The 24,556-nt window shown below is 43.3% G+C and overlaps 1 protein-coding gene across 3 annotated transcripts; it reads left to right on the top strand.

The window, feature by feature from the left end:
- Window positions 1-2,983: 2,983 nt before the first annotated feature.
- On the top strand, window positions 2,984-23,792 carry Elk4 (ETS transcription factor ELK4). 3 transcript variants are annotated; one of them, XM_004862093.4, is made up of 5 exons: window positions 2,984-3,123; window positions 8,971-9,186; window positions 11,091-11,960; window positions 12,679-12,795; window positions 15,194-23,792. In XM_004862093.4, exons 2-5 carry the CDS (start codon window positions 8,980-8,982, stop codon window positions 15,290-15,292), a joined length of 1,293 nt encoding a protein of 430 aa, XP_004862150.1. In that variant the 5' UTR covers window positions 2,984-3,123; window positions 8,971-8,979; the 3' UTR covers window positions 15,293-23,792. The 3 variants fall into 3 exon arrangements, with proteins under 3 accessions (XP_004862150.1, XP_021097887.1, XP_087050119.1); XM_021242228.2 differs by lacking the exon at window positions 2,984-3,123 and adding an exon at window positions 3,345-3,392; XM_087193993.1 differs by lacking the exon at window positions 2,984-3,123 and adding an exon at window positions 3,573-3,764.
- The last annotated feature ends 764 nt before the right edge of the window (window positions 23,793-24,556 follow it).

Genomic DNA, 24,556 nt, shown 5'->3' with positions numbered 1-24,556 from the left:
ACAAGCAAGGTAACAAGCAAGGTGATGGATGCTCACTCTAACAACCTCTGCTCCTACCTATCTGGAAAATGCTTTCTCCCTTTCACTTTGTTCTTTTAATAAACCACTCAGGATAGAGGCCAAGCGGCACCTGCAGACATACACTTGCTACGTGCCTGACTCCTCATAGCCCATTTCTAATTTAAGTGAGTTTGTTTTAGTCCTATGGCTTGACTTCAGTTTGACTCCAAGTGGTCTGAGCCCTGGTCATTTTCTGGTATGAAAACCCCTAAACAGAGTCCCTGTGGCAACCCACTTTGGGAGGAGCTATTTGTCTCTTCTTACTAAACATTGCTCCTGTCTACCCCCTTTGCCCTCAACTTCATTCTTCCACTTGGTGAAACATGGATCCAGGCTGTCCTGCTGAACGGCCAACCTCTATTCATTTACATTTTAGTAAAGTTTACAATTTTATCTGGGACAGCCCTGAGTAGCTAAGGCTAATACTGGGCATCTATCTCTCTGGTGGGAAAATGACCGAACGAGCTAAAAAAGCAGTCTTTCTGGTTGACCAACATCATCATCATTGTGAGGTCTGTAAAAACAGAACCATCTGTTGTGTGAAGAACCATGGAGAGATTATGTATTTACAGACTCCGGAGTGGGAAAAACAGGCACATTAATCAACTCGCCCACCCCCAGGTCTCTAATTCCAAATCCACTCTTCTGGTTTCTCTGCTGTCAACATGTATTAGGGGGTAAAAAGGAGTCTGTTTAAAAGCAGACAGACTTGCTATGACTAATTTAAGAGCTCCCAAAGCAGGCTCTTTTCCAAAAATACATTGTAATTGACAATACAGTAGGCTCGGTGTGAAGAGGAGGCACAACTCTTGGCCTGAGGCTGGATCTGAGGTTTCCTGCTAGTTCGGGCACAGCATGGAAGTCCGTAGGTCTTCACAGTCCTTAACTGTTCTTGGTCTAGAACTTTACATTTCTCAATAAACAAACGTTCTCGAAGGGTATTTTTTAAATGTCTACTTTAATCTTATTTCCTCTTTTTGGTTTCTAAGAGTCATTGCAGGGAAATGGGAGGCATTGCAGGGAAAACTTTATATAGGGCAGGGTCAGGATTGCTAGTGCTTTTCAGATACTTCGTAGTCCTTTGAAAGTGTGTGTGTGTGTGTGTGTGTGTGTGTGTGTGTGTGTGTATGCATGTGTACATAGTGCTGGGGTTGAAACCCATCCTTGAGAATGTTAGGCAAGTGCTTTACCTCTGAGTTACATCTCGGCCCTTCCAAAACATGTATTTCTTAATAAAAATGTTTACAAGTTTTAGTAAAGTTATTTTTGAAAAGTTATTATCTTTTGGTAAAGTTGCTTTTACTGGAATAGCTACCTGTATTAGCTATCATTGTATATAAAAATTTTTTTGAGACGTCTCACCATATAGTTTAGGCTGGCCTTGAATTCATTATGTAGCCCTGGCTGGCCTCGAACTTCGGTGATCTTCCTGCCTCAGCCTCCCGGGTGCTGGGTTTACAGGTGTGCACTACCCACATGCACGAATTTACTCTGAATTATAGAGGTCTTTGGAAAACATAGGAAGTAGATTGTCTTCCAAATACCAAAAGGATGATAGGATCACATTTCACTTAGTGAGTTCAATTAACTTTAACCACGAATTCAACTGTGGGAGAGAGGGGATAAACACAAAGAACTATCAGTATCTTTTACTGAGTCCCTATTATGCGCCAGGTAATGCACTGAAGCACTTACGTTTTGTATTTCATTTAATCCTCTCAACAATGCCTCACATTATCATCTTCATTTTACATGACCTCAAGTTCAGAGGTCAATCAACTCACTGAAGGTTACAAACCTGGCAAATGGCCAGGGACAACCAGTAATTCAGATACTGGCCCATCCAGCTTCCAGAGAAATCGAATACACAATCTATTTCTTGAGGGTTTTGTTTAGCAGTTCCAGCTTAGTGATTCTACATCCCTTCTGCTGCTAAATTGTTTAAGTAGCTTCTTGTAGTAAGTGTGACCTTAAGAAAAAGTCTTTAAGAATTATGTTAAGGAGAAACTGTGAGCTAGAAACTCGGCTAGCTGATTTATGTACCTTATCCTTTCTTTAATCATTGCAACTCTAGGAGACTGAGTGCTCTTCTATCATTTTATAGATGAACTTGTGTTTCAGACAGGTTAAGAAAGTCGCTTAAAGTCCTCCAGTTAGTGGGCGGCAGAGCCACGACTGAATTCCGGGTTTCCATCTCCAGCACCAGAGTTTCCATTTGTCGGCAGCCGGGCCGAGAGCTACTGAGAGCTAGCAGGTCGTGGGTGTCCTGGATCTAGCACGTCCACGGGAAACCCTTGAGGCCAACAGCATCTCGGGCCACGCAGCGAGGGAGATGGTGGGCCGCTGGCGGTGGGAGGTACCGCCTCGCAGCTGAGGTCGGCAGCAAAGGAGCGCCCTCCCGGCCCCGACTGGCTGCGGGGCGACCGTCCTCTTCCCTGGGTTCGGGGACCCCGAAGCCCGGCTTTGATCCCATAGGTTCCTACGGGCGCCTTCTGGACGCAGAAGCAACTGCACAAGTGGGGAGAGAGAAAGTAGGGAACCCCAGGGGGCGCCGTCGCTGCGCGGAAGCCCGCACCCCAGGCCCCCCAGAAACGGGGTGGCGGCCGTCTCGACTCGCGGAGCCCCTGGGAGCCACGGCCCCACCCCCGTCCCGGAAGTGACGCGCGCCGGCTACGGAGTCTGGGAGGGGCCCCTCCGCGGCCGGGGGGTTTGAGAGTGGCGGCGGCCGCGGAGCGACGGCCAGGCCGGACTGCGGCCACGAACACGCCCCGAGCGCGCGCCTGGCGGGTAGCGGCCCGACGACCCGCGCCGCCGCTGCCACCGCCGCCGCGTACGGGGGCGGAAGGCGGGCGCGCGAGGAGTTGTTCGCGGCGGCGGGAGATGCAGGCGGCTGCGGGCACCCGGCGGGCTCGGCTCGGCCGCCGCCGTCTTCTCCGGCTCTGCCGCGGGAGTCGCCGCGGCTGCCGCGCCGCCCTCGAGTTCCCAGCGTGAGGAGGAGCTGCAGGCGGGCAGAAGCATCGCGTTGGAGGCCGGGACCGAGAGGGAGCCCCGCGCGCGGCCTGGGTGAGCGGCCACCCGCCCCGGGCCCGGGCGCGGGGGCGAGGGGCTCGCGGTGCAACCGGAAGCGCGCGGCCGCGGGGCGGGCCGGGCGCGCTCCCTGGGGACCCGCCTCTGGCAGCCGCGTGCCGCTCCGCGCAGGTGGAGGCGGGGGCGCGCCGCCCCGCTGTCCCCGTCCCCGGGGTCCCGCGAGGTCCCTGGGGCCCGCGGTGGCGGTGGTGGCGGCGGCGGTTTTTGTGGCGTGGGTGGTTCAGAGGGGAGCGCCTCGACTTTGTGTAATGACGGGAAGTTGGGAAATGAAAGTACAGTCGCTGAGGGTTCGCCAAGGCCCTTGAGGTTGCGCCTCTGCCCCCGGACTCTGAGCTCCTCTGGGGCGCACGGTCACCAGTGTTTCTTCCTCTCCCGAACTCGCCGTTCATCCGGTGTCAAGTTTCATTTCTTTTTCCACTTCTCGCCAGCAGCCTCCTCCACCTTTACTTTCTGCTCGAGGGCACAACTGCGGCCGGGCCGAGCGCGACTTCATTCCTACCTAGCAGATCAGTTGGAAACATGCAGCCTTTGGGGGCGGAATGTTAACAGGCACTGGCAGGAGCGGAGCGGAGCGGAGCGGAGGGGTGTTATGGACAAAAGTCGTCCAGAGATACACGGTTGGCGTTTCCCCAGCTATTGCTCCTTGACGTTTAGGGCATTTAAAGATTCCGGAGCTTTGTCCTGTGCGGGAGAAGGTCTACGCCCCACCCCACCCCACCCCACCCCACCCTGCGTGGAAAACTTCGTGCTTCTGCACTTAAGGCTGGCAGTGATGTTGTTGTTAAAATGTATGATTCAGTTTTTCTCCTTCAGGAACTCTCTCCTCTTTGGTTTTATTTAAATATTAAAACTTTGTAACTGGAGTCCTTCACATTCTTTGGGAAATAGTCTCAAGTGTTTTTGTAATTTAACTGTACTTTGGGGTTGGGGTTGTAGCTCAGTGGTACCGTGCTTGTGCAGGACCCTGGGTTTGATTCCCAGCATCAGGAAAAAGAAAGAGACAGGAAAAAGAAACATACACCATTTAATATTTTCTATAATGTTGTGCAGCAGTTAGTTATGCCTAGTTGTTTTTCGATAACGATGATTATGTTGATAAGCTAGTTTTGATTCATTTTGTAATAAGGTTTCATTTAAACAGCATGCTGAAGAAATGAGAGGTTTTTTCAGGTCTTAGTTACTGTCTCTGAAAAGTAGTTGGGCCATAGGTCACCACAGCAACTGGACTGTGTGTATTATAAACATGTTTAGCATGAAAGAGGTTCGTTTAATGGCGTCTTCCTTTCTCTCACAAGTTACAACATGGCTCCCTTCTCCTTTTCGGGGGTGTAATAGGGTTGGAGGGTCGGGGCATTGAATCTGGGGCCTGGAGAATGTAGGCCAGCGCTGTACCCCTGAACTACTCTCCCAGCCCTTTCAGGCTAGCTTAGGAATTGATTTTTCTTTGAAGTGTTAAAGTAGAATCGGCTGTTTTCAGAATTTAATTCCTCAAAAATCAGATTCCTTCGTTTACATTAGTTAAGTATTTTTCTCCATTATATTTTTTTTAAATTTGCCAAAACTAATTGTAGTAAACTTGGGATTTGTGAGAGGGAAAATCAAGTGTTTTCTGATACAGTATACATGTTGGCTTATATGTAATGAGAATAAAAAGTGTGTATTTTTAACTCTTTTACATTTGGAATGTTAAATTATTATCTCCTGGAATTTTTTTCCTTTAGTTCTCTTTTATGGCTGAGGAAATCATTGAAATACATTACTACTAAATTGAAGAGTTTCAACTTAGCTGCATACTCAGGAGTTCACCAGCTTTTCAGTTGAGAGAAAAGCTGATATTGAATTGGGAACCTAGTACACACTCCTGTAATCCCAGCACTGGGGTAGGCCGAGGCAGGAGGGTTGCTGTGAGTTTGAGGCCAGCCTGGATTGCCTAGTGAGTTCAAGGCCAACCTGAACAACACAGCAAGACTCATTCCTAAACAAACAAATAAATAAATAAATTGGGGCTAAGAGCATAGCTGTACAGTAGAGTGCATTTTAGAGTTTCGGGGTTTTTTTTTCCTCTCGTACCGGAGATTGAACTCAGGACCTTACACTTTCAAGGCAGGAGCAGTGCCACTGAGCTAAATCCCTGACCCTTAAAGTGCATGTTAGCATGTTCTCATTCTCTTTCTTTTTTTTTTTTGGAGACAGGGTTTCACCATGTTGTTCAGATTGGCCTTGAACTCACTATGCAGCCCAGGTTGCTCTCAAACTCGCAGTGATCCTCCTGCTTCAGACTCCCAAGTGCTGGGACTATAGGCGTGCGCCCCCATGCCCGTGTGTTAGCATGTGAAGCTCTGGCACCACACACACACAAACAGTGGACACCCCCAAAAATAAAAAATAGTGGGCTATCCTTTTGAAGTATCCACTGAAGAATTCCATTTTATGCCTTTGTTACGTTTTCTCAAAAGAAAATTCATTTCCAGTACCCCAGGCAAAGCTACAGTACCCTTTTTCTTTTCCTGGCAGCAGCCTTCTCTGCTAGACGAACTGTTCTGTGCCAGAGGCAGTGCTGTTGTCCACAGCTGTCAGGGTTGTCCCCAGGTCACCTGCACACGACTCCATCCATGCTGCTGCACCACCCTGGAGGTGCCCATGCTTTGATCTGAGCTCTTGTTTGCTCAGGACGGCACACGTGTGAGCTTTGTGGAGATGTTAATATTTTCTGCTTTGTCTTTTCAATTCTGCAGCTTTGCTGTTTGAAAGCTGTAGGACCCAAACATACTCTACAGGATAGGTGTTAAGATTCCAAGATTTGGGTTTCAGAATTTTTCCAAAAACAAATGGAATTGCGATCATGTTTTCAATAGTCTGGGGATCTCAAGTCTCTGTCTGTCTTCCATCACCCTTCACACCCATACATTCCTCCCCTGCCCCACAAATGTCCTTGATTGTTGGAAATGTGGAAATTGACCTCTGACTAAGGCCGTGTTTACCGAGGAGTAGTTTTAATGGGCTTCGATTAGCAAATAATTGTTTAAATGGGAAAATTATGTAGTAAAAATAATTTGCCGTGACTAGATATTGTCAGAGAAAAGGTCCATCTGGTAAACTCAGGAAAATGACAGGAAACTAAACTTGCCCCACATTTAATGGTGTCATGATAGCCACTACTTTAACCCCGTTGAGGCTAGGATATTGAATTCTAGTGGGCATAGTTATTTAGCATTAAGTAGCTCTTTATTTGTGTATTATCATTTAGCATCTAAAATACTTTCAAATCAACAGGTTTACTTTCATCCTAGTAAAGAAGTTTCCCTGGTAAATGGAGTGTAGGGCTAATGAAGGACGCTCGGCTTCTGGGCAGCTCTCCTTTCTAGTCTTACTGTTTTCCCATCTACTTTTGAGTGACAGCATCTCTGTGATCTGCCTCAAAGTGATAACTGAAGATTACTGGGAGACATTTCATGTGCTTCAGAAAAGCTACAGAAACCTAGCTGTTTTCCACTAGAGTTCCTTATCTCTGCCCTTTTTTTTTTTTTCTTTTTGATACCAGGGATTGAACTCGGGACCTTGGGGTTGCGAGGCAGGCAGCGTTAAACATCTTTATAGAGATGTAATTCAAACACCTTGAAATTCACATGCAGAGTATACAGTTCAGTGGTTTTTAGTATATGTACATAGTTGTACAGCTACCACCACACAATCTAACTTCAGAATATTTTCAGCTGCCCAAAAAGAAACCTTGTATTCATTAGCTGTTGCTCCCCATTTCCTTCCCCACTCCCTCCTCCACCCTGTCCCTTAACAACATTGATCTACTTTGTCTGTGGACCGGCCTAGTCTGGACATTTCATATCAGTGGGGTCATGCACTACGTGGTCTTTTGTGGCTGGCTTCTTGCATAAACTCCAAGGTCCATCCATGTATCAGTACATCATTCCTTTTTATGACTGAATGATACCCCACTTTATGAATAACACCACATTTATTTATGGAGATTTGAGTTGTTTCTACTTGTTAGATATGATGAATAATTCTGCTGTGGACATTCCTGTATAAGTTTTTGTATGGACATTTATTTTTCATTCTCCTGGGTATATACCTAGGAGTGGAGCTGCTGGTTCATATGGTAAACTGATGTGGCTGATGTTTCTACCATCAGTGTGTGAGGGCTTCAATTTCTCCACACCTTTGCCAACACTTGTTATTGTCTTGTCTTTTTTATTATTACCATCTAGAAGGTATAAGTGGGTTCTTGTGTGGCTTAGCTTTTCATTTCCCTAAGGACTAATGATGTTGAGCATCTTTTCATGGATTTATGGGCTATTTACATATCTTTGGAGAAACATCTTTTCACTTCCTTTGCTGTTAAATTTTTTTTTCAAGTTGTAAGAGTTCTTTATGTATGTCAGATGTAAGTTCCTTTTGAGATGCATGATTTGAAAGTATTTTCTCCCATTTTGGGGACAGTCTTCTCACTTGATGTGTTGTTTGCAGCACAAGTTACCTGTTTATGTAGCTCCCTCCATCCAACCCAGGGCCTTGTGCACACTAGACTAGACAAGCACTCTGCCGCTGAGCTACATCCCAGCCCTATAGTGTTTTCATGGAATTGATTTAATTTGGTTTCTTTTAAACTCTATTTTGATCCATTGAGATCATATTCTTACAGAAAGGAAGGTTTTTGTTTTCTTTTTATGTATGAAGATATTCAGTGTAGATTTCTTAGGATGAGCTTATATCTATTTGGCCAGAACTTCTGCCTTTAAAGAATTCTTTCTAGTAGATTGAGTATTTTGGAGTTCTATGAGGAAAATACTCTTGTGAGAGCATTTCCTTGCTGCTCCATTGCCAAAGGGGTTATCAACCCAGGTGATTTTGACCCCCAGGGGACACCTGGCAGAGACTGGAGTCATTTTTAACTGTCTCATTTGGGCAGGGGGTGTTGCTGGTGTCCAGGGGGTAGAGACCAGGTGTGCTGTTGAACAAATTACAGTGCACAGGACAAAGTCCAAAACAGTTATCTGACCTTAACAGTTAGTAATGCTGAAGTTGAGAAACTCTAGCCTGAAAGGGGAGATCTGGAAACTTCAGGTATTGAAGGATTTTTCAGTTCCTGTCTTACTAATCAAATAAGGGATAAGGGTTGCTAATCAAATAGAAGGAGAATCTAATGTAGATAGAATCCCTGTAGACAAAACTGTAACAGAACTTGTAAATTAAATCAGGGAACGTTTTATTGAGTTCTCAGAGCTGCCAATTTGTATGTAAATTACACTTATGGTGATGTATACTATTTGGAGGAGAAATACCAGTTGGAAAAAAGTAGTTTTGATTATTCCCTACACCTCAGCCTCTAGGCCACCCTGAGACACATATCGGCAAACTGGGCTGATTTAGGTAGGTACATATTGAAATGGTGGTCTTCCGGGAGAATATGACAATGAGACTTTAAGGTAAAATTTAATACTATTTTCTAGTAGTTTGTACTCTCAATGTGCGCCTGTAGTTTATGGAACTAGCTTTATCTTCCTTGCCAAGTTCCTTGTTGCCTAAGATCCCTGTAGCAGTGTGGCATGCTTAAGATCTTGGACTCTGGACCCAGATTGCCTGAACTTAAATCTCAGCTTCACCATTTGCTTGTGTGACCTTGGACAAGTTACTTTCCCTATTTACCAGTCAGTTTTTTCATATGTAAAAACAAGTTGGAAAAGTATCTCTCTTACAGGATAGGAGTGTTGTGGATAAGAAATGAATCAGTACACTTAGAGCATGTAAAACAGTGCCTGACACGGTGTTAAATTCATTAATAATCACATATCTATGTTTTTCCAGCCCACTGCTATGGACAGTGCCATCACCCTGTGGCAGTTCCTTCTTCAGCTCCTGCAGGAGCCTCAGAATGAGCACATGATCTGCTGGACCTCTAACAATGGGGAGTTCAAGCTTCTGCAGGCAGAAGAGGTGGCTCGTCTTTGGGGGATTCGCAAGAACAAGCCCAACATGAATTACGACAAACTCAGCCGAGCCCTCAGATACTATTATGTGAAGGTAATGCACATCCTGATCTCGGTGTTACACGGAGAACCTCAGGACAAACACTGTTCCTTCTTACAGGTTCTAATGTCTGGGTTTATTATAATCCAGTTTATTTTAAAGCTTCAGTAGTTTGGAGTTAGGACATAAGATGTAAATGTTCCAGTTGTATTTCTGTAAACGCTTGCTCAGTAACCTACTCTCATCACATTTTAGTTCTCACTGCAGCTGTCTTTATAAGAAAAAGTACAAGATAGGGATACAGAACAGGCATGATGAGACGCTTAAGGATAAATATTCTTGTGTATGTCATAATTTACTTGGTTGTTTTCTTTTGTTTTGATTTTTTGTTTTTTGAGACGGACTCACTGTGTAGTTCAGGCTGATCTTGAATTCATATGTAGCCCAGGCCAGCCTTGAATTTACAGTGATCCTCCTGCCTCAGGCTTTTTAGTGAAGGAATGACAGGCCTGTGCCACCACATCCAACTGGTATGGTATTATTTTGAATACATCCTTGGGCATCAAGGAAAATAAAGGCTCCAAGGGGAAGACTTGGGGTAGGAAGCTGAGCTCTTTCTTTTGCCTTCAGGTAACCAATCTTACAAGCTTTTCTGTATGGAGCTGAGAAGAAAGTCAAGCTGGGAAGCAAAATAATGGATAAGTAGGGCTGGGGACGTAGCTCAGTGGCCCTGCGCCTGCCTGGCAAATGCAAGGTCCTGAGCTTGATCACCGGTACCAAAAAGAAAGAGAGGATACATAACAGGAAGTAGGGAGAATCTCCCCTTCTCAAAGGGGAAGGGGGAATCAAGAAGTGGAGGGAAAGGATGAGGGATGAGGAAAAGGAATCGGGATGTGTTATGTACATGTACCAACTTCCCACAAGGAATGGAAACATTCTGTACTGCACACTTGTACTGATAAACTGAGGGAAGAAAGCAAATGAACAAACAAACAAAAAACCCCTCTTTTCCTTGCCCAGGAGTGTGAAACCCAGCTGGGCAACATAGCAGATGATCTAAAAATAAATGAATGGGTGTAGAGATGGATGGATGGATAAGTAAATAAATAGATGAATCAACAACAACAACAAATCAAGCTGAGTGTGATGGTACATGGCTGTGATCCCAGCATTCTAGGAGGCTGAGATAGGAGGATAGGAAGTTCAATCCCAGCCTGGTCAACTTAGCGACTTAGTGAGGCCCTGTCTCAAAATAAAATACCAAAAAGGGGGCTGGAGATGTAGCTCAATACTCAGGCTCTCATTCTATCCACAGTACCACCAAAAAAGAGAGAGAGAGAGAGAAATCAACCAGAATTTCTGATGAAAGTGGGAACCTGAACAATTGTAATGTTCTAAATTCCTTTTTGCATGTGCCTTGTGCAGGTACAGATTCCCTATGATAAATGTTATCATTATGTATATCTAGAATATACCAATAAATGTTTCGCTAAAGAAACAAAAACCAAACAAACAAATTCTTTTTTACTTGGGATGCTTATGGCTTGTACCTTTGGCGTTACTTAAGATTGCAGTTCAGTGAGTTCTGACTTAATATAGATATTTGGTTGACAGAGTCCAGCAATTAAAATTCTCAGCTTTATTTTGTTTTAAATATAGTCCCGGGGATAGAATGTAGGACATTGCAAATGCTGCAGAAGTGTTCTCACACTGAGCTATATCACCATCCTCAGACTATTCATTTTTATGTTACAGATTAGTTCACTTGCTAATTTGAATGTTCTTGCTTTAACTTTTCCATAATAGGGACCGTTTAGCTCGATGAATGTAGCTGACTTTGAAGTTTGTAAGTATGCTATGCCTACTTCTCAAATAGCCTCATTATGTAGGGTTTTTCATGAGCTGTGGGATGTAAGTTTACAAAAAAGTATATGAATGTTTATTTTCTTTACCTATAGAATATCATCAAAAAAGTGAATGGTCAGAAGTTTGTGTACAAGTTTGTCTCTTATCCAAAGATTCTGAAAATGGATCCAATGACAGTGGGCAAGATTGAGGGAGATGTTGAAGCTCTGAACTGCAGTGATGTTGGCAGCACTTCCAAAGATATGGAGAACGGGCCCAAAGAGAGACCTCAGCCCGGTGCCAAGACCTCCAGCCGCAATGACTACATCCACTCTGGCTTGTACTCCTCATTTACTCTCAACTCTTTGAGCACCTCCAGTAAAAAGCTCTTCAAGTCAATAAAGGTGGAGAATCCTGCTGAGAAACTGGCAGAGAAGAAATCTCAGGAACCAACACCATCTGTCATCAGATTTGTGACAACACCTTCCAAGAAACCACCCCCTCAACCTGTCGCTGCCACCACTTCAACTGACCCAGCTATGTCTTCATCTTCCGAAGAAACCATCCAAGCATTAGAGACGCTGGTTTCCCCAAAGCTGCCTTCCTTGGAGGACCCAGCCTCTGCGTCCACCATGGCTGCCAGTTTTACTCCCACTCCTCCCGTTCCAGCTGCGCCCCCTCCCTCAAAGGAGCCTCCCAGGACACCCTCTCCTCCACTGAGTTCCAACCCAGACATCGACACAGACATTGACTCGGTGGCTTCCCAGCCAATGGAGCTTCCAGAGAACTTGTCTCTGGAGCCCAAAGACGAGGGTTCACCTTTGCCAGAAAAGGACAAAGTGAATCATTCATCACGATCCAAGAAGCCCAAAGGGTTAGAACTGGCACCTGCCCTTGTGATCACAGGCAGTGACCCAAGCCCGCTGGGAATACTGAGCCCTTCTCTTCCTACAGCTTCTCTTACACCAGCGCTGTTTTCGCAGGTAGCTCGCGTGCTTTTAGTCCTCTGCTTGTATCCATTCACCTTTTAAAGCAGATCTAGAATTTACACTTGTTATGTAGGTTTGTTTTAGAAAGGTTAAAGGTAACCCGTGAAAGCCTAATTCCTCACCTCAGGATTGCCAAAATAAAAGGTTTGGAGTATTGTCTTTAAAAATGCATTTTTCTAAAGTAAATAAATATTCTGGTTTTTCTACTTTTTCCTAAAGAAGTTCTCCCCAACCCCCAGCAGTGCTGTTAGAAAACAGTGAGTCCCCAGAACTTTAAAACAAAGGACAGATGCGGTGTTGAAGAACAGGATGGGTTAGTTGCAGTAGATACTCATTAACTTGCCCATCTTGCAGAACATTTTAATAGAGCGCTCCAGATGGGCTCATTATTAGAGGTAGAACATGAATTGACTCAGCTTCCCATTATTCCTCTGTCCCTGAATTCAAGTTGGTTTTTCTGTTTTCCAAGGACCCTATAAAAGTTGGGTTAAAAAGTTGTTATTTTGACCTTTATCTTTCTTACGATATAAAGCGATGTCTTAAGTTTTTCATCATGGTAACACTTTAGTCTTAGAGATATTCAGAGTGGAGAATAACACAGTATCTGGGCTCAGTTTGTACAGAGATGTATTTGCAGCCTGACTGTTCGTACTGTTGCAAGGATAAAGCAGAACCCTGTTAGTGAGTGCGAGGATGTTTTTGTGTATTGCAGACACCCATCCTCTTGACGCCAAGCCCCTTGCTCTCCAGCATCCACTTTTGGAGCACTCTCAGCCCCGTTGCTCCCCTGAGTCCAGCCAGACTGCAAGGTGCTAACACACTTTTCCAGGTAATTCCATCACAGTCTGTCTTGGGTGGTCGGGGGAGGTTAAATGAGGAAGCAGCCAGAATGTCAGTGTCCTGCTCTTTTGTTTAATCATTATGCAACTATATTTAATAAATATTTTTTGGATTTTATTTTTTAATTTCTAAATGTTAATTTTCTTGCTGGCAGACAGCTTGGATAAATATATGCAGCCAAGTTTCCTTTTCATAGTTGACTGGTACACGTGACCAGGAATTGTTCCTTGGTAGCTAGATTTCGAGCTCACCCACATTTGTCATCCTTTGAAACACTGGAAAGCCTTTGTTTACAACCGTGTGTGTGTGTGTGTGTGTGCGTGCGTGTGTTGTGTGTGTGTGCGTGCGTGTGATATGAGTGTGGTGGCTACTTCGGAGGCTGAGGCAGGAGAGTCACTTGGGCCCAGAAGTTTGGGGCTTGCGCGGGCAGTGTAATCAGTCCCCATCTCATAAACAAAGCAATATATATATGCTCCTCAGTTTGAAATGTGCTTATGTATTAGCCCCGTCATAAGTTGAAACTATTGTTGACATGTGTTTAATGTACCTAACTTACAGAATATCCTTGCTGAGCAGCACAATATGTTGTAGTGTTAGTTGTTTTCCTTGTGATGCAGTGGTAGACTAGAAGCTGCCATTCTCTGTTGCACAAGAATATCCTGTGCATATTGTCATCTTGGGAAAGGGGGAAATTCAAAGCACGGTGTCTACTGAATGCATGGGACTTTAGCACTATCATAAGTTGAGGCAGCGTGAGTCAGTGACCGACTCTATGTGCCTATCCAAATGCATACAGACAAATGGCCATGGAGGACACGTTCTAAGAAAGGCATTCACTGCTGGGTGACTTGGAAGTTTGTGTGGGCAGACTTATATGATCTAGCCCACTACACACCTGGAGTATCTAGTGTGTGTGTGTGTGTGTGTGTGTGTGTGTGTGTGTGTGTGTGAACGCAAGGGAAAACAACGCAGTCAGGAGACAGGGTACACAAGACAACCACAAGGTGTATGAAGGTGGCAAGCACTATATCACATAACAGTAAACTTTTTTTTTTGGTACCTGGGATCAAACTCGGGACCTTGCACTTGTGAGGCAGGTGGCGGAACCACTGAGCTAAATCCCTGGCCCAACAGTAAACTTTTTATAAGTAGGAGTACACTCCAAAGTAACAATTAAAAAAATATGATGTAGGGCCAAGGATTTAGCTCAGTGGTTCTGGTGCCTGCCTTGCAAGCGCAAGGTCCTGAGTTCGATTCCCAGTACCAAAAAAAAAAAAAGATGTAGGGGCTGGAAATGTAGCTTAGTGGCACAGTGCCTGCCTGGCAAGTGTGAGTTTGATTCCCGGTACCAAAACAACAACAACAAATACGATGTGGTAGCCAGGCATGGTAATGCACACCTGTAACCCCAGTAATTTGGGTTGCTGAGGCAGCAGGATCACATATTGAAGCCTAGTCTGGGCCACTTAGTGACTTAGCCAGACCCTGTCTTGAGAAATTAGAAAAAGGGCTGGGGATGTATCTCAGTGTGAGGGTCCTGGGTTCAATCCCCAGTACTCCTGGGGTGGGGCAGGGGTTTATATTCGTATTATCCCTCCCTTTGGTGGTGTGGAGATTGACTTTAGGACCTTATGTTTGCTAGGCATCCGGTCCATTGAGCTACACTCTTTCCTCATCCACTGTTTTTTGTTAAAAAATTCCTAAATTACTGAATGGGAAGAATTGAGAATTTTCCATATTTCATTTTTATATTTTTCTTTGCTCTCCCCAACAGATAATTGAGAGATGGCGTGATCTGAGACCTTAGGCAAAGTCATGCTCCTGTAGCTTTAGCTGGACTTTCTCATGCAGGGTCTCAGAATGCATAATGGGGAAGCCTTTTCTGGAATGAGCACCTCCACCTGACCTTTCTGAACCTCTCTTTGAGGGTCAGAACTTCCTTTACAGTTGAATACCACTCTAGTGCATGTTGCCATTTACTGGGCTTCCTGCAGCCTTCATTGAGGCTAACTGACCCTGTGTACCAGATACAACAGAAGGTAAAGGATCATTCTTTGTTCCCACTCCATTGAGGTCGGTTGGAGAGAGTTAATATGTAATATCTCAGGGCAAATAACATTTTTTTTTTTTGGTACTGGGGATCAAACTCGGATCCTTCCACTTGCAAGGCAGGTGGTGGAACCACTGAGCTAAATCCCCAGCCTAAATAACATTTTTTAAAGTTTCTGTTACCTCCATCATACTCTTCCATCACTAATGGTGACTGCGTTTGTCCTTTGAGCCACTACCGAAGGCTGTCGTATTTTGCCTCAGGTGATATAGTAATACAGAAAGTGAAAGTTGGAATCGAGTAACGGGATGATAATGTGTTCTCCTTTCTCTCCCAGTTTCCTTCTGTACTGAACAGTCATGGGCCGTTCACCCTGTCTGGCCTGGATGGACCTTCCACTCCTGGGCCGTTTTCCCCAGACCTGCAGAAGATATAATCTATGCACTTGTGGCCTGAGAGACCTGAGGAGCACACAAATGGAGAGACAGTCACCCCAGTGGCGTTGGAGTGAGAAGTTGGAGTGAGAAGCTATGATTTTTGCCATTTCCCACTGAAACAACTTTTTCAGGATTCTCTTCGAATAGGTTTCAAGTTAGACTGTGTGAAATGCCTTAATTGGAGTCCACCTCCACATCCCTTTCTTCTTTTTTATGTTAAGCTAAGTGCTAAAGTAATTTTGGTGGGGTTTAACAGCTGTGCTTTGCAAAAGTGATTAAGAACAAAGTTACTCCTTCTGACTATCAGGATCCTTTGGCTAGGAGAAAACTGTGCTTAGAGTTTATTATTTTAAGAAATACTAGTTAAATGAAATTGGCTGTGTCTTTAGGACTGAGTGTGCTCTTTTGAATGAGTAAAAGTGAGCTGTTTATAAGCAGGGGGAGAAAAATAATCCATTCCTATTCATACAAAATAAGATTGGAGCAGTACCATTTGTGCAGACTGTTTTGCCGTGAACTGCAGCATGTAGAAGCAGTTCCACGGAAGGCATCTGTTCACAAGGTTGCAGGGGTCTCCTAGCTGTGCTTTAGATCTCATCTTCACCTTTCAGGAGCACCACGTGGAGTTCATCTGTTTCAGCATAAGAGCTTTAAGCCTGGGATTTGAGGTGGCCCTTAGACCATCTGGGAGACAAGCACAGAAAGGCCACCTTCCCTCTGGTGATTCTATACCTACGGAGCACAACATCATCAGGGATGACTTTTAGCAGGATGGACTTCGTTTTGAGAATTGGAAGCTTCTCTAAGTAAAAGGTTGAGTTGAATACCTTGGAACAACATTAAGGGCTTGTCCCAGTTAGAAGATTCCCTGGTTGAGGGACCCTTTCTCATTTCTGTTCCTTTTACCCCATTTTCTGCTGTATGTTTATCACCTTTCCTTCTAAATCTGAAGCTGTTAGAGGTTGTAACAGTATTAAAATGTCAGTAGGAAGGTGGAATGCAGAGTGAAACCTTCAGTCAGTAATGAGACGTGTGCTTGTGTCTTTCAGTGTTTTCTTTTTATTAGGATCAGTTCATTTGGTAATATTTATACATAGGAATTGGATTGTTTTAATTAGCATTAGAAAATGTACGCCTTTATCTCTGTATTACCAGATTTATAAATTTTTGTTTATTTTTTTGAGACAGGGTCTTACTATGTAGTTCAGGCTGGCCTTGAACTCACTGTGTAGCCTAGGCTGCCTTCGAACTCGTGGTAATCTTCCTGCCTCAGCCTTCTGAGTGCTGAGATTATAGGCGTGCGCCACCACACCCGGCTCACATTTATAAAATATTACCATATGGTAATCTGTGCGAGGTGCAGACAAATCTTTCGACCTCCCAGACTGAATTGGTACCAGTGACACATTGGATCCTTTGAAAAATTTGGCTTTTAAGTCCAGGCCTAAATTATATGCTGTCATTACCACCATGCCACTGAACTAGTTTTTGTTTAAGTTACAAAGAGGTTTATTTGGCTCACTTTCAGCTTTGGAAGCTGAAAGTCCAAAATCAGCTCCATCTTGTTAGCCTCTCTGAGGGTCTTCTGCCTGTGCCCGTCAGCGTGCGGACGGCATCTCTGGGCGGTAGGTTGCACGACTTTTAACCCTATAACTGAGTCACGAGCTAAGCAGCATGAAGGGGTAAGGATTTGAGGGCTTGAAATGACACTGATACAAATCAGCGTCTCCTAGATACACAGTATTCACTTTAAATTTACTTGCAGACAGTGCAGAGAAGCTCCTGGGTAAGGCATTTCAGCTGAATCGTTAGTTGTGGAGGGGCTGCTCAGTGAGCTGCCTTTGGATGGCAGTATTGGAGACCTGTTACTGGTTCAGTTGTGGTTGTCAGCTGCAGGTTCTCTTCCCAAGATGTGCAATAGTAGTGTTGAGAGGAAGTGTTCAGTAGTGATGGGAACAGACATATTGAACTGCTTTTTCCCCTGTTGAATTATTTAGTTTGCATGCCTTTTTGAAATTAGATCCCTCAGCAGCACTTTGTAATAGTTTTATTAGGTTAACATTTTGTACAGTAAGTAAATATTGATGGCTGATTTAACTGGATGTTTTAAATTCTGAAAGCACAAAAGTATTTTTATCTCTTTGAATTAAAGGAAGAAAGCCATTGGTTTGTTCTTACAGATGATATATTTAATGGTTTACTGTCTCAGTTTAGAAGTACTTTGGAACCAAGGGCACTGTTAAAACTCAGTCAGAGCAACTTCCTGGGATGCGGGTTTAGAGTCCTTTTTCTATAAGCCTGTAGCCAAAAGCCTCTCAGAGGTGTGAGGCCTTAGGAGGTGATGATCTGCTTTTTCTTTGAGATCAGCTAATTAGGGTAAGCGTACGCCTGTGTGTGTGTGTGTGTGTGTGTGTGTGTGTGTGTGTGTGTGTGTGTGTGTCCATGTCCGTGTCCCTTTTTTAAGTCAATTTACAACCTTAGTCAATGTATGAGGCAAACAGTTCCATTTGTGGATTACGTCCTTCCTGGAAAAGCTTCAGCTTCATATTCTTTTGAACATCCATAGACTTCCTGTTAGCTTCAGAAGGTGAATACCTTGTACAGCCTGTACTTGCCAGGGAAATTACCCTGGGTGCCTGCAGCCGGTGTCTGGCCGCATCACTCGCCAGGGTGAGCTGTTGGGCAGAGGCCACCTGAGGTGAAGGAGGGAGCAGGCTGTGTGACGTCTTGAGATCTCTCCTGTGAGCTTGTAGTTTTTCTTCCGTTTCGGCTGCTCTCCACTCAGCCAGGTGCTAGAAATTGCTTAACCAGGAGGACCTTCAGGGGCAGGGAGACAGCCAGCACACCACGCCCTGTGGCCGTTTTTCAGTCCTCACCTTGAAGTCAAGAAGGGATGTGCTCAGAGCCGGGGCCAGTGAACCACTGCAGGACTCCACCGTGGGGTGGCTTTTCACATGAGTTATAAAATGTATTTTTCTCCTTCATATGCTGATTTTTAAAAATTAAAATCTCAAGTCTGACTTCAGTAGTCTTAAAAAAAGGTTTACCATACTGCTTTTATGATGTTCTAAAAGGCATGTTTTGTGATTCAACAAAGTTAGGAATTTCCATTAAGAAAAGTATATATAATTTAAAAATCCAGAGGCCCCCGAAAGATCAGGCTTAATCTTCTTAAGAGTTAAAATATAGGGTCCGAGGATTTAGCTCAGTGTTTCTGCTGCCTGCCTCACAAGCTCAAGGTCCTGAGTTCAATCCCTGGTACCCCCTAGCCCCCCAAAAGAGTTAAAATATAGGGCCTGGGGATTTAGCTCAGTGGTTCTAGCCCCTGCCTTGCAAGCACAAGGTCCCGAGTTTGATCCCTGGTACAAAAAAAAAAAAAAAAAAAAAGAGTTAAAATATAGGTTTACCTTTTCCCCACATTTTGACAGTTTATATATAAGTACAATTTTTTTCCTTCAAATTTTGATGGGAAAAGTACGCCTATGAGACTTACTGGATTTTAACTGGAGAATTCTTTGAAGATCTACATATGAAATTAGAGATAAAAACCCTGAGGCTGGATGGCTGTTGCTTGAAGCAGGGATGTGGAGGCTGGAGCTGCCTCGCTCCTGCGTCCCGCATCGCACTACAGGTGTCTGGTCCAGCAGTGTTGCTGCATCCTGATGGCGGAATCTGATGATGAGTCTGAAGTTCTCAGAAAGCAGCTTTGTTTCTGGTGATTTGAGCACCTTTAAAGGCACCCAGTGGTGTTTCAAGAAAGCATCCCCAGCCTTTTAGAACACACACCTTGAAGTATAAAAGTTTTTGAACAGAAAAACTTTCCCTGTTTCAAGTTCACATGTACTTAAGTTGTTCATACTGCTTTTAAAGTAACACATGCAATTCAGAATGCACACACAGACGAAGTGTGGCGTGTGAAGTCAGCCTGGCAAGGCCAGTGCGCCTTGCAGCACACGTTCACTCCATTAGGGTCCTGGACTCCGAATCTTCGGTTGGATCTTGGCAAAGGTGTAGGATTCTTTTTTTGTGTGATATATGGGAAAATCCCAGAAGAGGTTGTCATCAGTTTTTGAAATTTGGACTAATTCTTTTCATAAGTTGCCAAATGACCCATTACCAAATGTTTTCCAGATCTCCATGCATATTATTTTTAAGAGCCTGTTGTCTCTGTCATCTTTGTGTTAGGTGTGACTTTTTATCTTGCTATTCTGCTTATAGACTTAACCTTATATTTTGCCAAGAAATTCAGAATATTTCACGTTGCTTTATGCTAAAATATACAACTTCCACTTTTTTTGCTGTAAGTTTAAATTTTGGGGGGTGACATTTCAGCATCTGAAGGAATACTTTTCTTGATAGCCTGTTTTTTATCCCTTTATTTACTATATGTTTTATTTACCTATGCCAGAATCCTTCAGTGTGGGAGCAAGTGTGGGATGAAGCCAGTCTCTGAGCTCCGGGGAATCCCCAAACCAGCAGGAACATTAGCAAGTATTCCTCCTGGGGTTGGTATCTGGGAGTACGCCGGGAGATGCTGTTTCTGACGGGTTGATCCACAGCAGTAAATGAAGTGGAAGTCACCACAACTGGCTTTCTTCAGCAGGTAGTCTGACCAGAGAATGATTTCTGTGGAAAGTATTTAGTTAGTCATCTTCTGAAATGTTTTGTTTTTCTTTTCAACGCTGGCATTGCCTGAAATGAGGTGCCCTGTTTGTTGCTCCTCTCGGGTCACTGGAACTCTGCTTCCTGAAGGTGAAATTTTAGTCTGGGAGTGTAGAATCCCTGTGGGTGGTGTTGTATTAAACAAGAGAAGGAGTCCGATCTCACTTCTTGTGGTTGGTGGAACCTGTACTATCGCAGTCGTGCTTTGACCTGTAAGTGCAACAGGTCTGAGAGGTGAATTGCTGGTAGCGTGAGTGTCCTCCAGCTGCTGGCTCTTAGGCTGTGGGGTTCTTTAAGCTGCTTTTCTGAAACAAGTGTAACGTGGATATCCTGTCAGAAAGTAGCCATTTTTAGGGTGCTGGTTCATACTTAGCCATTGTGAAAGACAAATCTAAAGGGTTTGTGTGACAGGGGATGTTGGCTTTAAACTTTCTACAGACACCCAAGGACATTCAGGATATTGTTACCAATTTATTTTGTGGCACTGGGGATGGAAGCCAGCGCCCTGCACATATTAGGGGAGCACTGCACCATAATTTAAAATGAAACCTTTAGGGCTGGGAGGTAGCTCAGTGGTGCTCCCTGCCTGCAAGTGCAAGGTCCTGAGTTCAGTTCCCGGTACCAAAAAAAAAAAGAAAGAAAGAAACCTTTAACAAGGAGATTCATAAGGGTTACAAACCGAGTGAGTCTGTTAAATGGTAATCTTTGAGTGTAATAGATACCAGGAAGTTTTTATGGGATTTAAATATATACTTTGACATATTTCATTGGGAGACTAGCTCATTTCTAAGTCATTCTGTTGTACTGGCTGAGTACATATATGTGCTTGTATATTGACTGAGAGAGTGCATGTGTTTATGTTTGTTTTTCAGAGGGAACATATCCATCCTCTACACTAGGATGGCTCTTAGGCTATTTTATACTAAAACTAAAAATTTTGCTGCACTTTGCAGTTGCTACTTTTTAAAGATTAATGCCTTGCACATTTCAGTTTGTAAATGTATAGAATGATAGGCCTTAAAACTAACAGCTTTAGAAGTACAGCACTTAAATGTGATGCATTCTGAAAAGTCATCCAAAACTATTCTATTATGTTCATGTGTTAGTGAGCAAATAAGGATGGCCTTTCTTTAAATTTCTATATTTTCATTTGCTTTTATGTAAAATCTTTATTAGATTGGGTTAAGTTTTTCAGAGAGGAGGTTTATACTAGAAGCAGTATTTCTGAAATACAGAAATGTGACCATGTATTATTACAGTAGAGGGGGATTTCTGGCTTTGTGACTTAATTTACCCTTTTAAACTGTACATAAGTTGTATTAGCAGAAGCCTGAAGGAAGATTATCTGGGGCTAAGTGGTCTTCTCAGGTTTGCCCTGTTTCCCATCTCATAAAGGCCCGGTCCATTCTCATCCCTTCCAAAGAATATGAGCCATGCGCTGGCCGGCCTGGGATCATTCTGGACAGGGTGGCAATGCCACATACTGGTGTTAAGTCACTTAGCACTTTTCTTGGGCACCATTATTAGCACTGTTTTGTTAATAACTGGAAGCACTTAATTATTTTGTTTAATTTCAACTTGAGGATATTGAGGGTCAGGGAAGTAAAACTTCTTTCTCATTTATGTTTTGGGGAACTTCAGAGTGTTTGGGAAAAGGATAAATGGATTACCCAATGATCCGTTCTTCTGAGCTCAGTAAGGTATGTTCTTTTGGCTAGAGTGTTTTACAATCCTTTATAAGCTTTTAATACTGTGTTTTATAGAAATTTATGATTTTAAAAGATTTGCAATTGATAGGTTACACTGAAATTGAAAAGTACCCAATGAATGAGGGTTTTTTTCCCTTTTCCTCTTTAAACATTGTTGCTTATTGCTTGTAATGTAGGGGACCCACACAGTTCCTTCTGAGACATTTCAGTTTCTTGTTGTTTGGGGCAGTATTACCTGTGGCCTTTGTATATACATTCATTGCTTACATTCATCCTTTATGTAATAGAGTAGCATGTTTCAGGAACCTCCCTGCTCAGTATTAGTGAAATTAACTAAGATGCATATATGTAAAGATAGAAAAGACATTAATGCAATTAACCTTTTATCTTCTGGAGGCCTATATTTGATTTGGCCCTGAGTCTTTTCCAGTCACAGTCATATCAATGTTTTCACTTTGGCCTTCTAGCAGTTTCATTATCTTTGTGGGTACGGAGGATTAATTTAAATGAGTTTCTTAAAATTATGCCCTTTACTCACCAAATAATCAAATTAGCCTTGAAAGAGAAGTGTGTAACATACATACTTTCTTTTTTGTTTTGTTTGTTTGTTTGTTTGTTTTGAGCCTGGGTCTCACTGTGTTGACCAAGCTGGCCTCAAACTCCTGGGCTCAAGCCATCCTGTCTCAGCCTCCTGAGTGGCTGAGGTTGCAGGTATGCACCACCATGCCCAGCTTAAATTTACATTTTGAAGAATAAACTAGTAATTTTCCTTTTCATATAGCAAGACCCTGTCTCAAAAAAACAAAACAGGGCCGGGGATTTAGCTCAGTGGTTTCGCTGCCTGCTGCGCAAGCGCAAGGACCCGAGTTCAATCCCCGGTACCAAAAGAACAAAACAAGACAAAAAAAAACCCAAAACAAGACAAAAAACCTCAAACAAATGAAAAATTAAGATCTTAAATAACAATCTTTTTTTTTTGGTACTGGGGATCAAACTTGGGACCTTGCGCTTATGAGGCAGGCACCAGAACCACTGAGCTAAATCCCCGGCCCAAAATAACAAACTTTTGATTTTCATTTAGCTAATCTGTAATTCAGAAAAAAAAGCATAGGTCTACCATGGGACTCTTGCATGAGTCTCCACTTTAGCACAGGGGAGCAGTATTATTTCCTGTGCATGAACTTGTCCCCATGCTCAGCTCAATTGAGAAGGCAGTTACTTCCTTGTTTATTTTATTGAAATCTGTATCTCATAATGTCTAGAATCAATCACTTTATAAGTATTTAGATACAGTGCAAGTGCACACCTATCCAAAAGGATGATTGTGTTTTTAATAACGTGTCTTAATTTCAGTTCACTTTATTTAGAAAGACCTTCAAAATATCAAAATCACCACTTTTCCCTTTTCCTGAAAAAGCAAATTAAAATGGTATCTGCTGACAGTTATTGAAATTCACATTAATTGTCAACACAGCTGGACAGAAACTGCCATATGTAGCTCATTGGGGAACAAAGGGATGTTGTTTTGTTTTGGTTTGGTTTTTTTGGTACCGGGGTTCGAACTCTGGTCCTTGCACTTGGCGAAGTGCAGCAAAACCACTGAGCTAAATCCCCGGCCCAAAAGGGATGTTGTTTTAAGATAAGGTTGATGGTAGGATGTTTATAGCTAGGCCTGAGTTTTTCCTGTGTGTGTGGCAGAGAAATTCCATAGTTTAGGTCAGTGAGGGAAAGGATATGCTGGCACTTTGAGGGATTTATTATATGCTGCTTTTAAAAGAAAAACGCGTGGTTCACACTCAGGGCATCTCCAGACATTGTAAGGGGTTGCTCTGAATAACCAGTTGGGTGATTATTTTTTCTATCACTTCCCAAGTTTTATGCAAAAAAAATTTTGTTAAATTCTGTAATGGTGATATGTGTCTTTTAAGAAAAATGATGCATTTTTAAAAACTTTTATGTAAGATCTGACAGGAATTTGCTTTGTATAATGCAAGAGCCAAGCCGGCTTTAAAAAAGCACTATAGCAGATTTACTGTAAGTTCAGAATTATACAGATATGTCAGTAGATATATGTGCACCTAGACAGGGACAACAATTGTATTTTTTTAAATAAATATTTTTACCAAAATGCTTTTCTTGGTGGGTTGTTTGTTTCGCTTCCCTCACATCCGTTGAAACAGTGTTTTGGGTTGCATTTTCATCTGTGCTAGCTGTGGTCAGGAAAGAACTCCGCTGTCCCAGAGGCCGTTGTTGACACCTGGTCCTCTCGGTGATTGTATCCACATCGGAATATTTAAAGCCCAGCTTGGGACGCTGGGTGAGAGGGCCAGTTGTAAAATGATCTTTGGCATAAAAGGAACTGAACGAGAACTGACTGACTAGAAAAACTAGTAATCGTGTAAAATCTCATTATTTTAAATGGGTCTTAAAAAATATTTAGTCAGGGCTGGGGATTTAGCTCAGTGTTGCCGCCGCCTGCCTCGAAAGCGCAAGGACCCGAGTTCGATCTCTGGTACCCAAAAAAAAAAATTTAATCGGATGGTTTATTGTATCTTTCGAAAGGAGCAGCTTTTGCTTATTTCCCTTCTAGCACTGTTTCTTCGTATGGTTTTTTGAGATCTAAAATTGGAGTCTTCAGTTTATTTATCAAATGGATCTCTTTAGCTGGGTGTGTGGCGAATGTCTGTAGTCCCAGCACTCGGAGGCTGAGGCAGGAGGATCACCATGAGTTTGAGGCCAGCCTGGGCTACACAGTGAGTTCAAGGCTGCCTGAACTTCGTAGCGAGACCCTATCTCAAAAAAGAGAGGAAAAAAAGCAAAACAAATGGACCTTTTCAGAACTGGGTTGAAATAATCTATAGGGAAAAGTGGGATTAATGGGCGGCAAAACCT

Source organism: Heterocephalus glaber, unplaced genomic scaffold, assembly GCF_053883595.1.
Source record: "Heterocephalus glaber isolate CG9 unplaced genomic scaffold, H.glaber_assembly_v1.0 deba00001600, whole genome shotgun sequence".
Lineage (NCBI taxonomy): Eukaryota > Metazoa > Chordata > Mammalia > Rodentia > Bathyergidae > Heterocephalus > Heterocephalus glaber.
This window is presented reverse-complemented; position numbering and strand designations above follow the sequence as displayed.

Bases quoted from the DNA above. Each gene is read 5' to 3' on its own strand.
- Elk4 (XM_087193993.1), top strand. From the start codon at position 3,687: ATGTTAACAGGCACTGGCAGGAGCGGAGCGGAGCGGAGCGGAGGGGTG. The intron at 9,187-11,090 runs GTAATGCACATC...CTTTACCTATAG, and splicing joins TCAGATACTATTATGTGAAG to AATATCATCAAAAAAGTGAA. The intron at 11,961-12,678 runs GTAGCTCGCGTG...TGTGTATTGCAG, and splicing joins CACCAGCGCTGTTTTCGCAG to ACACCCATCCTCTTGACGCC.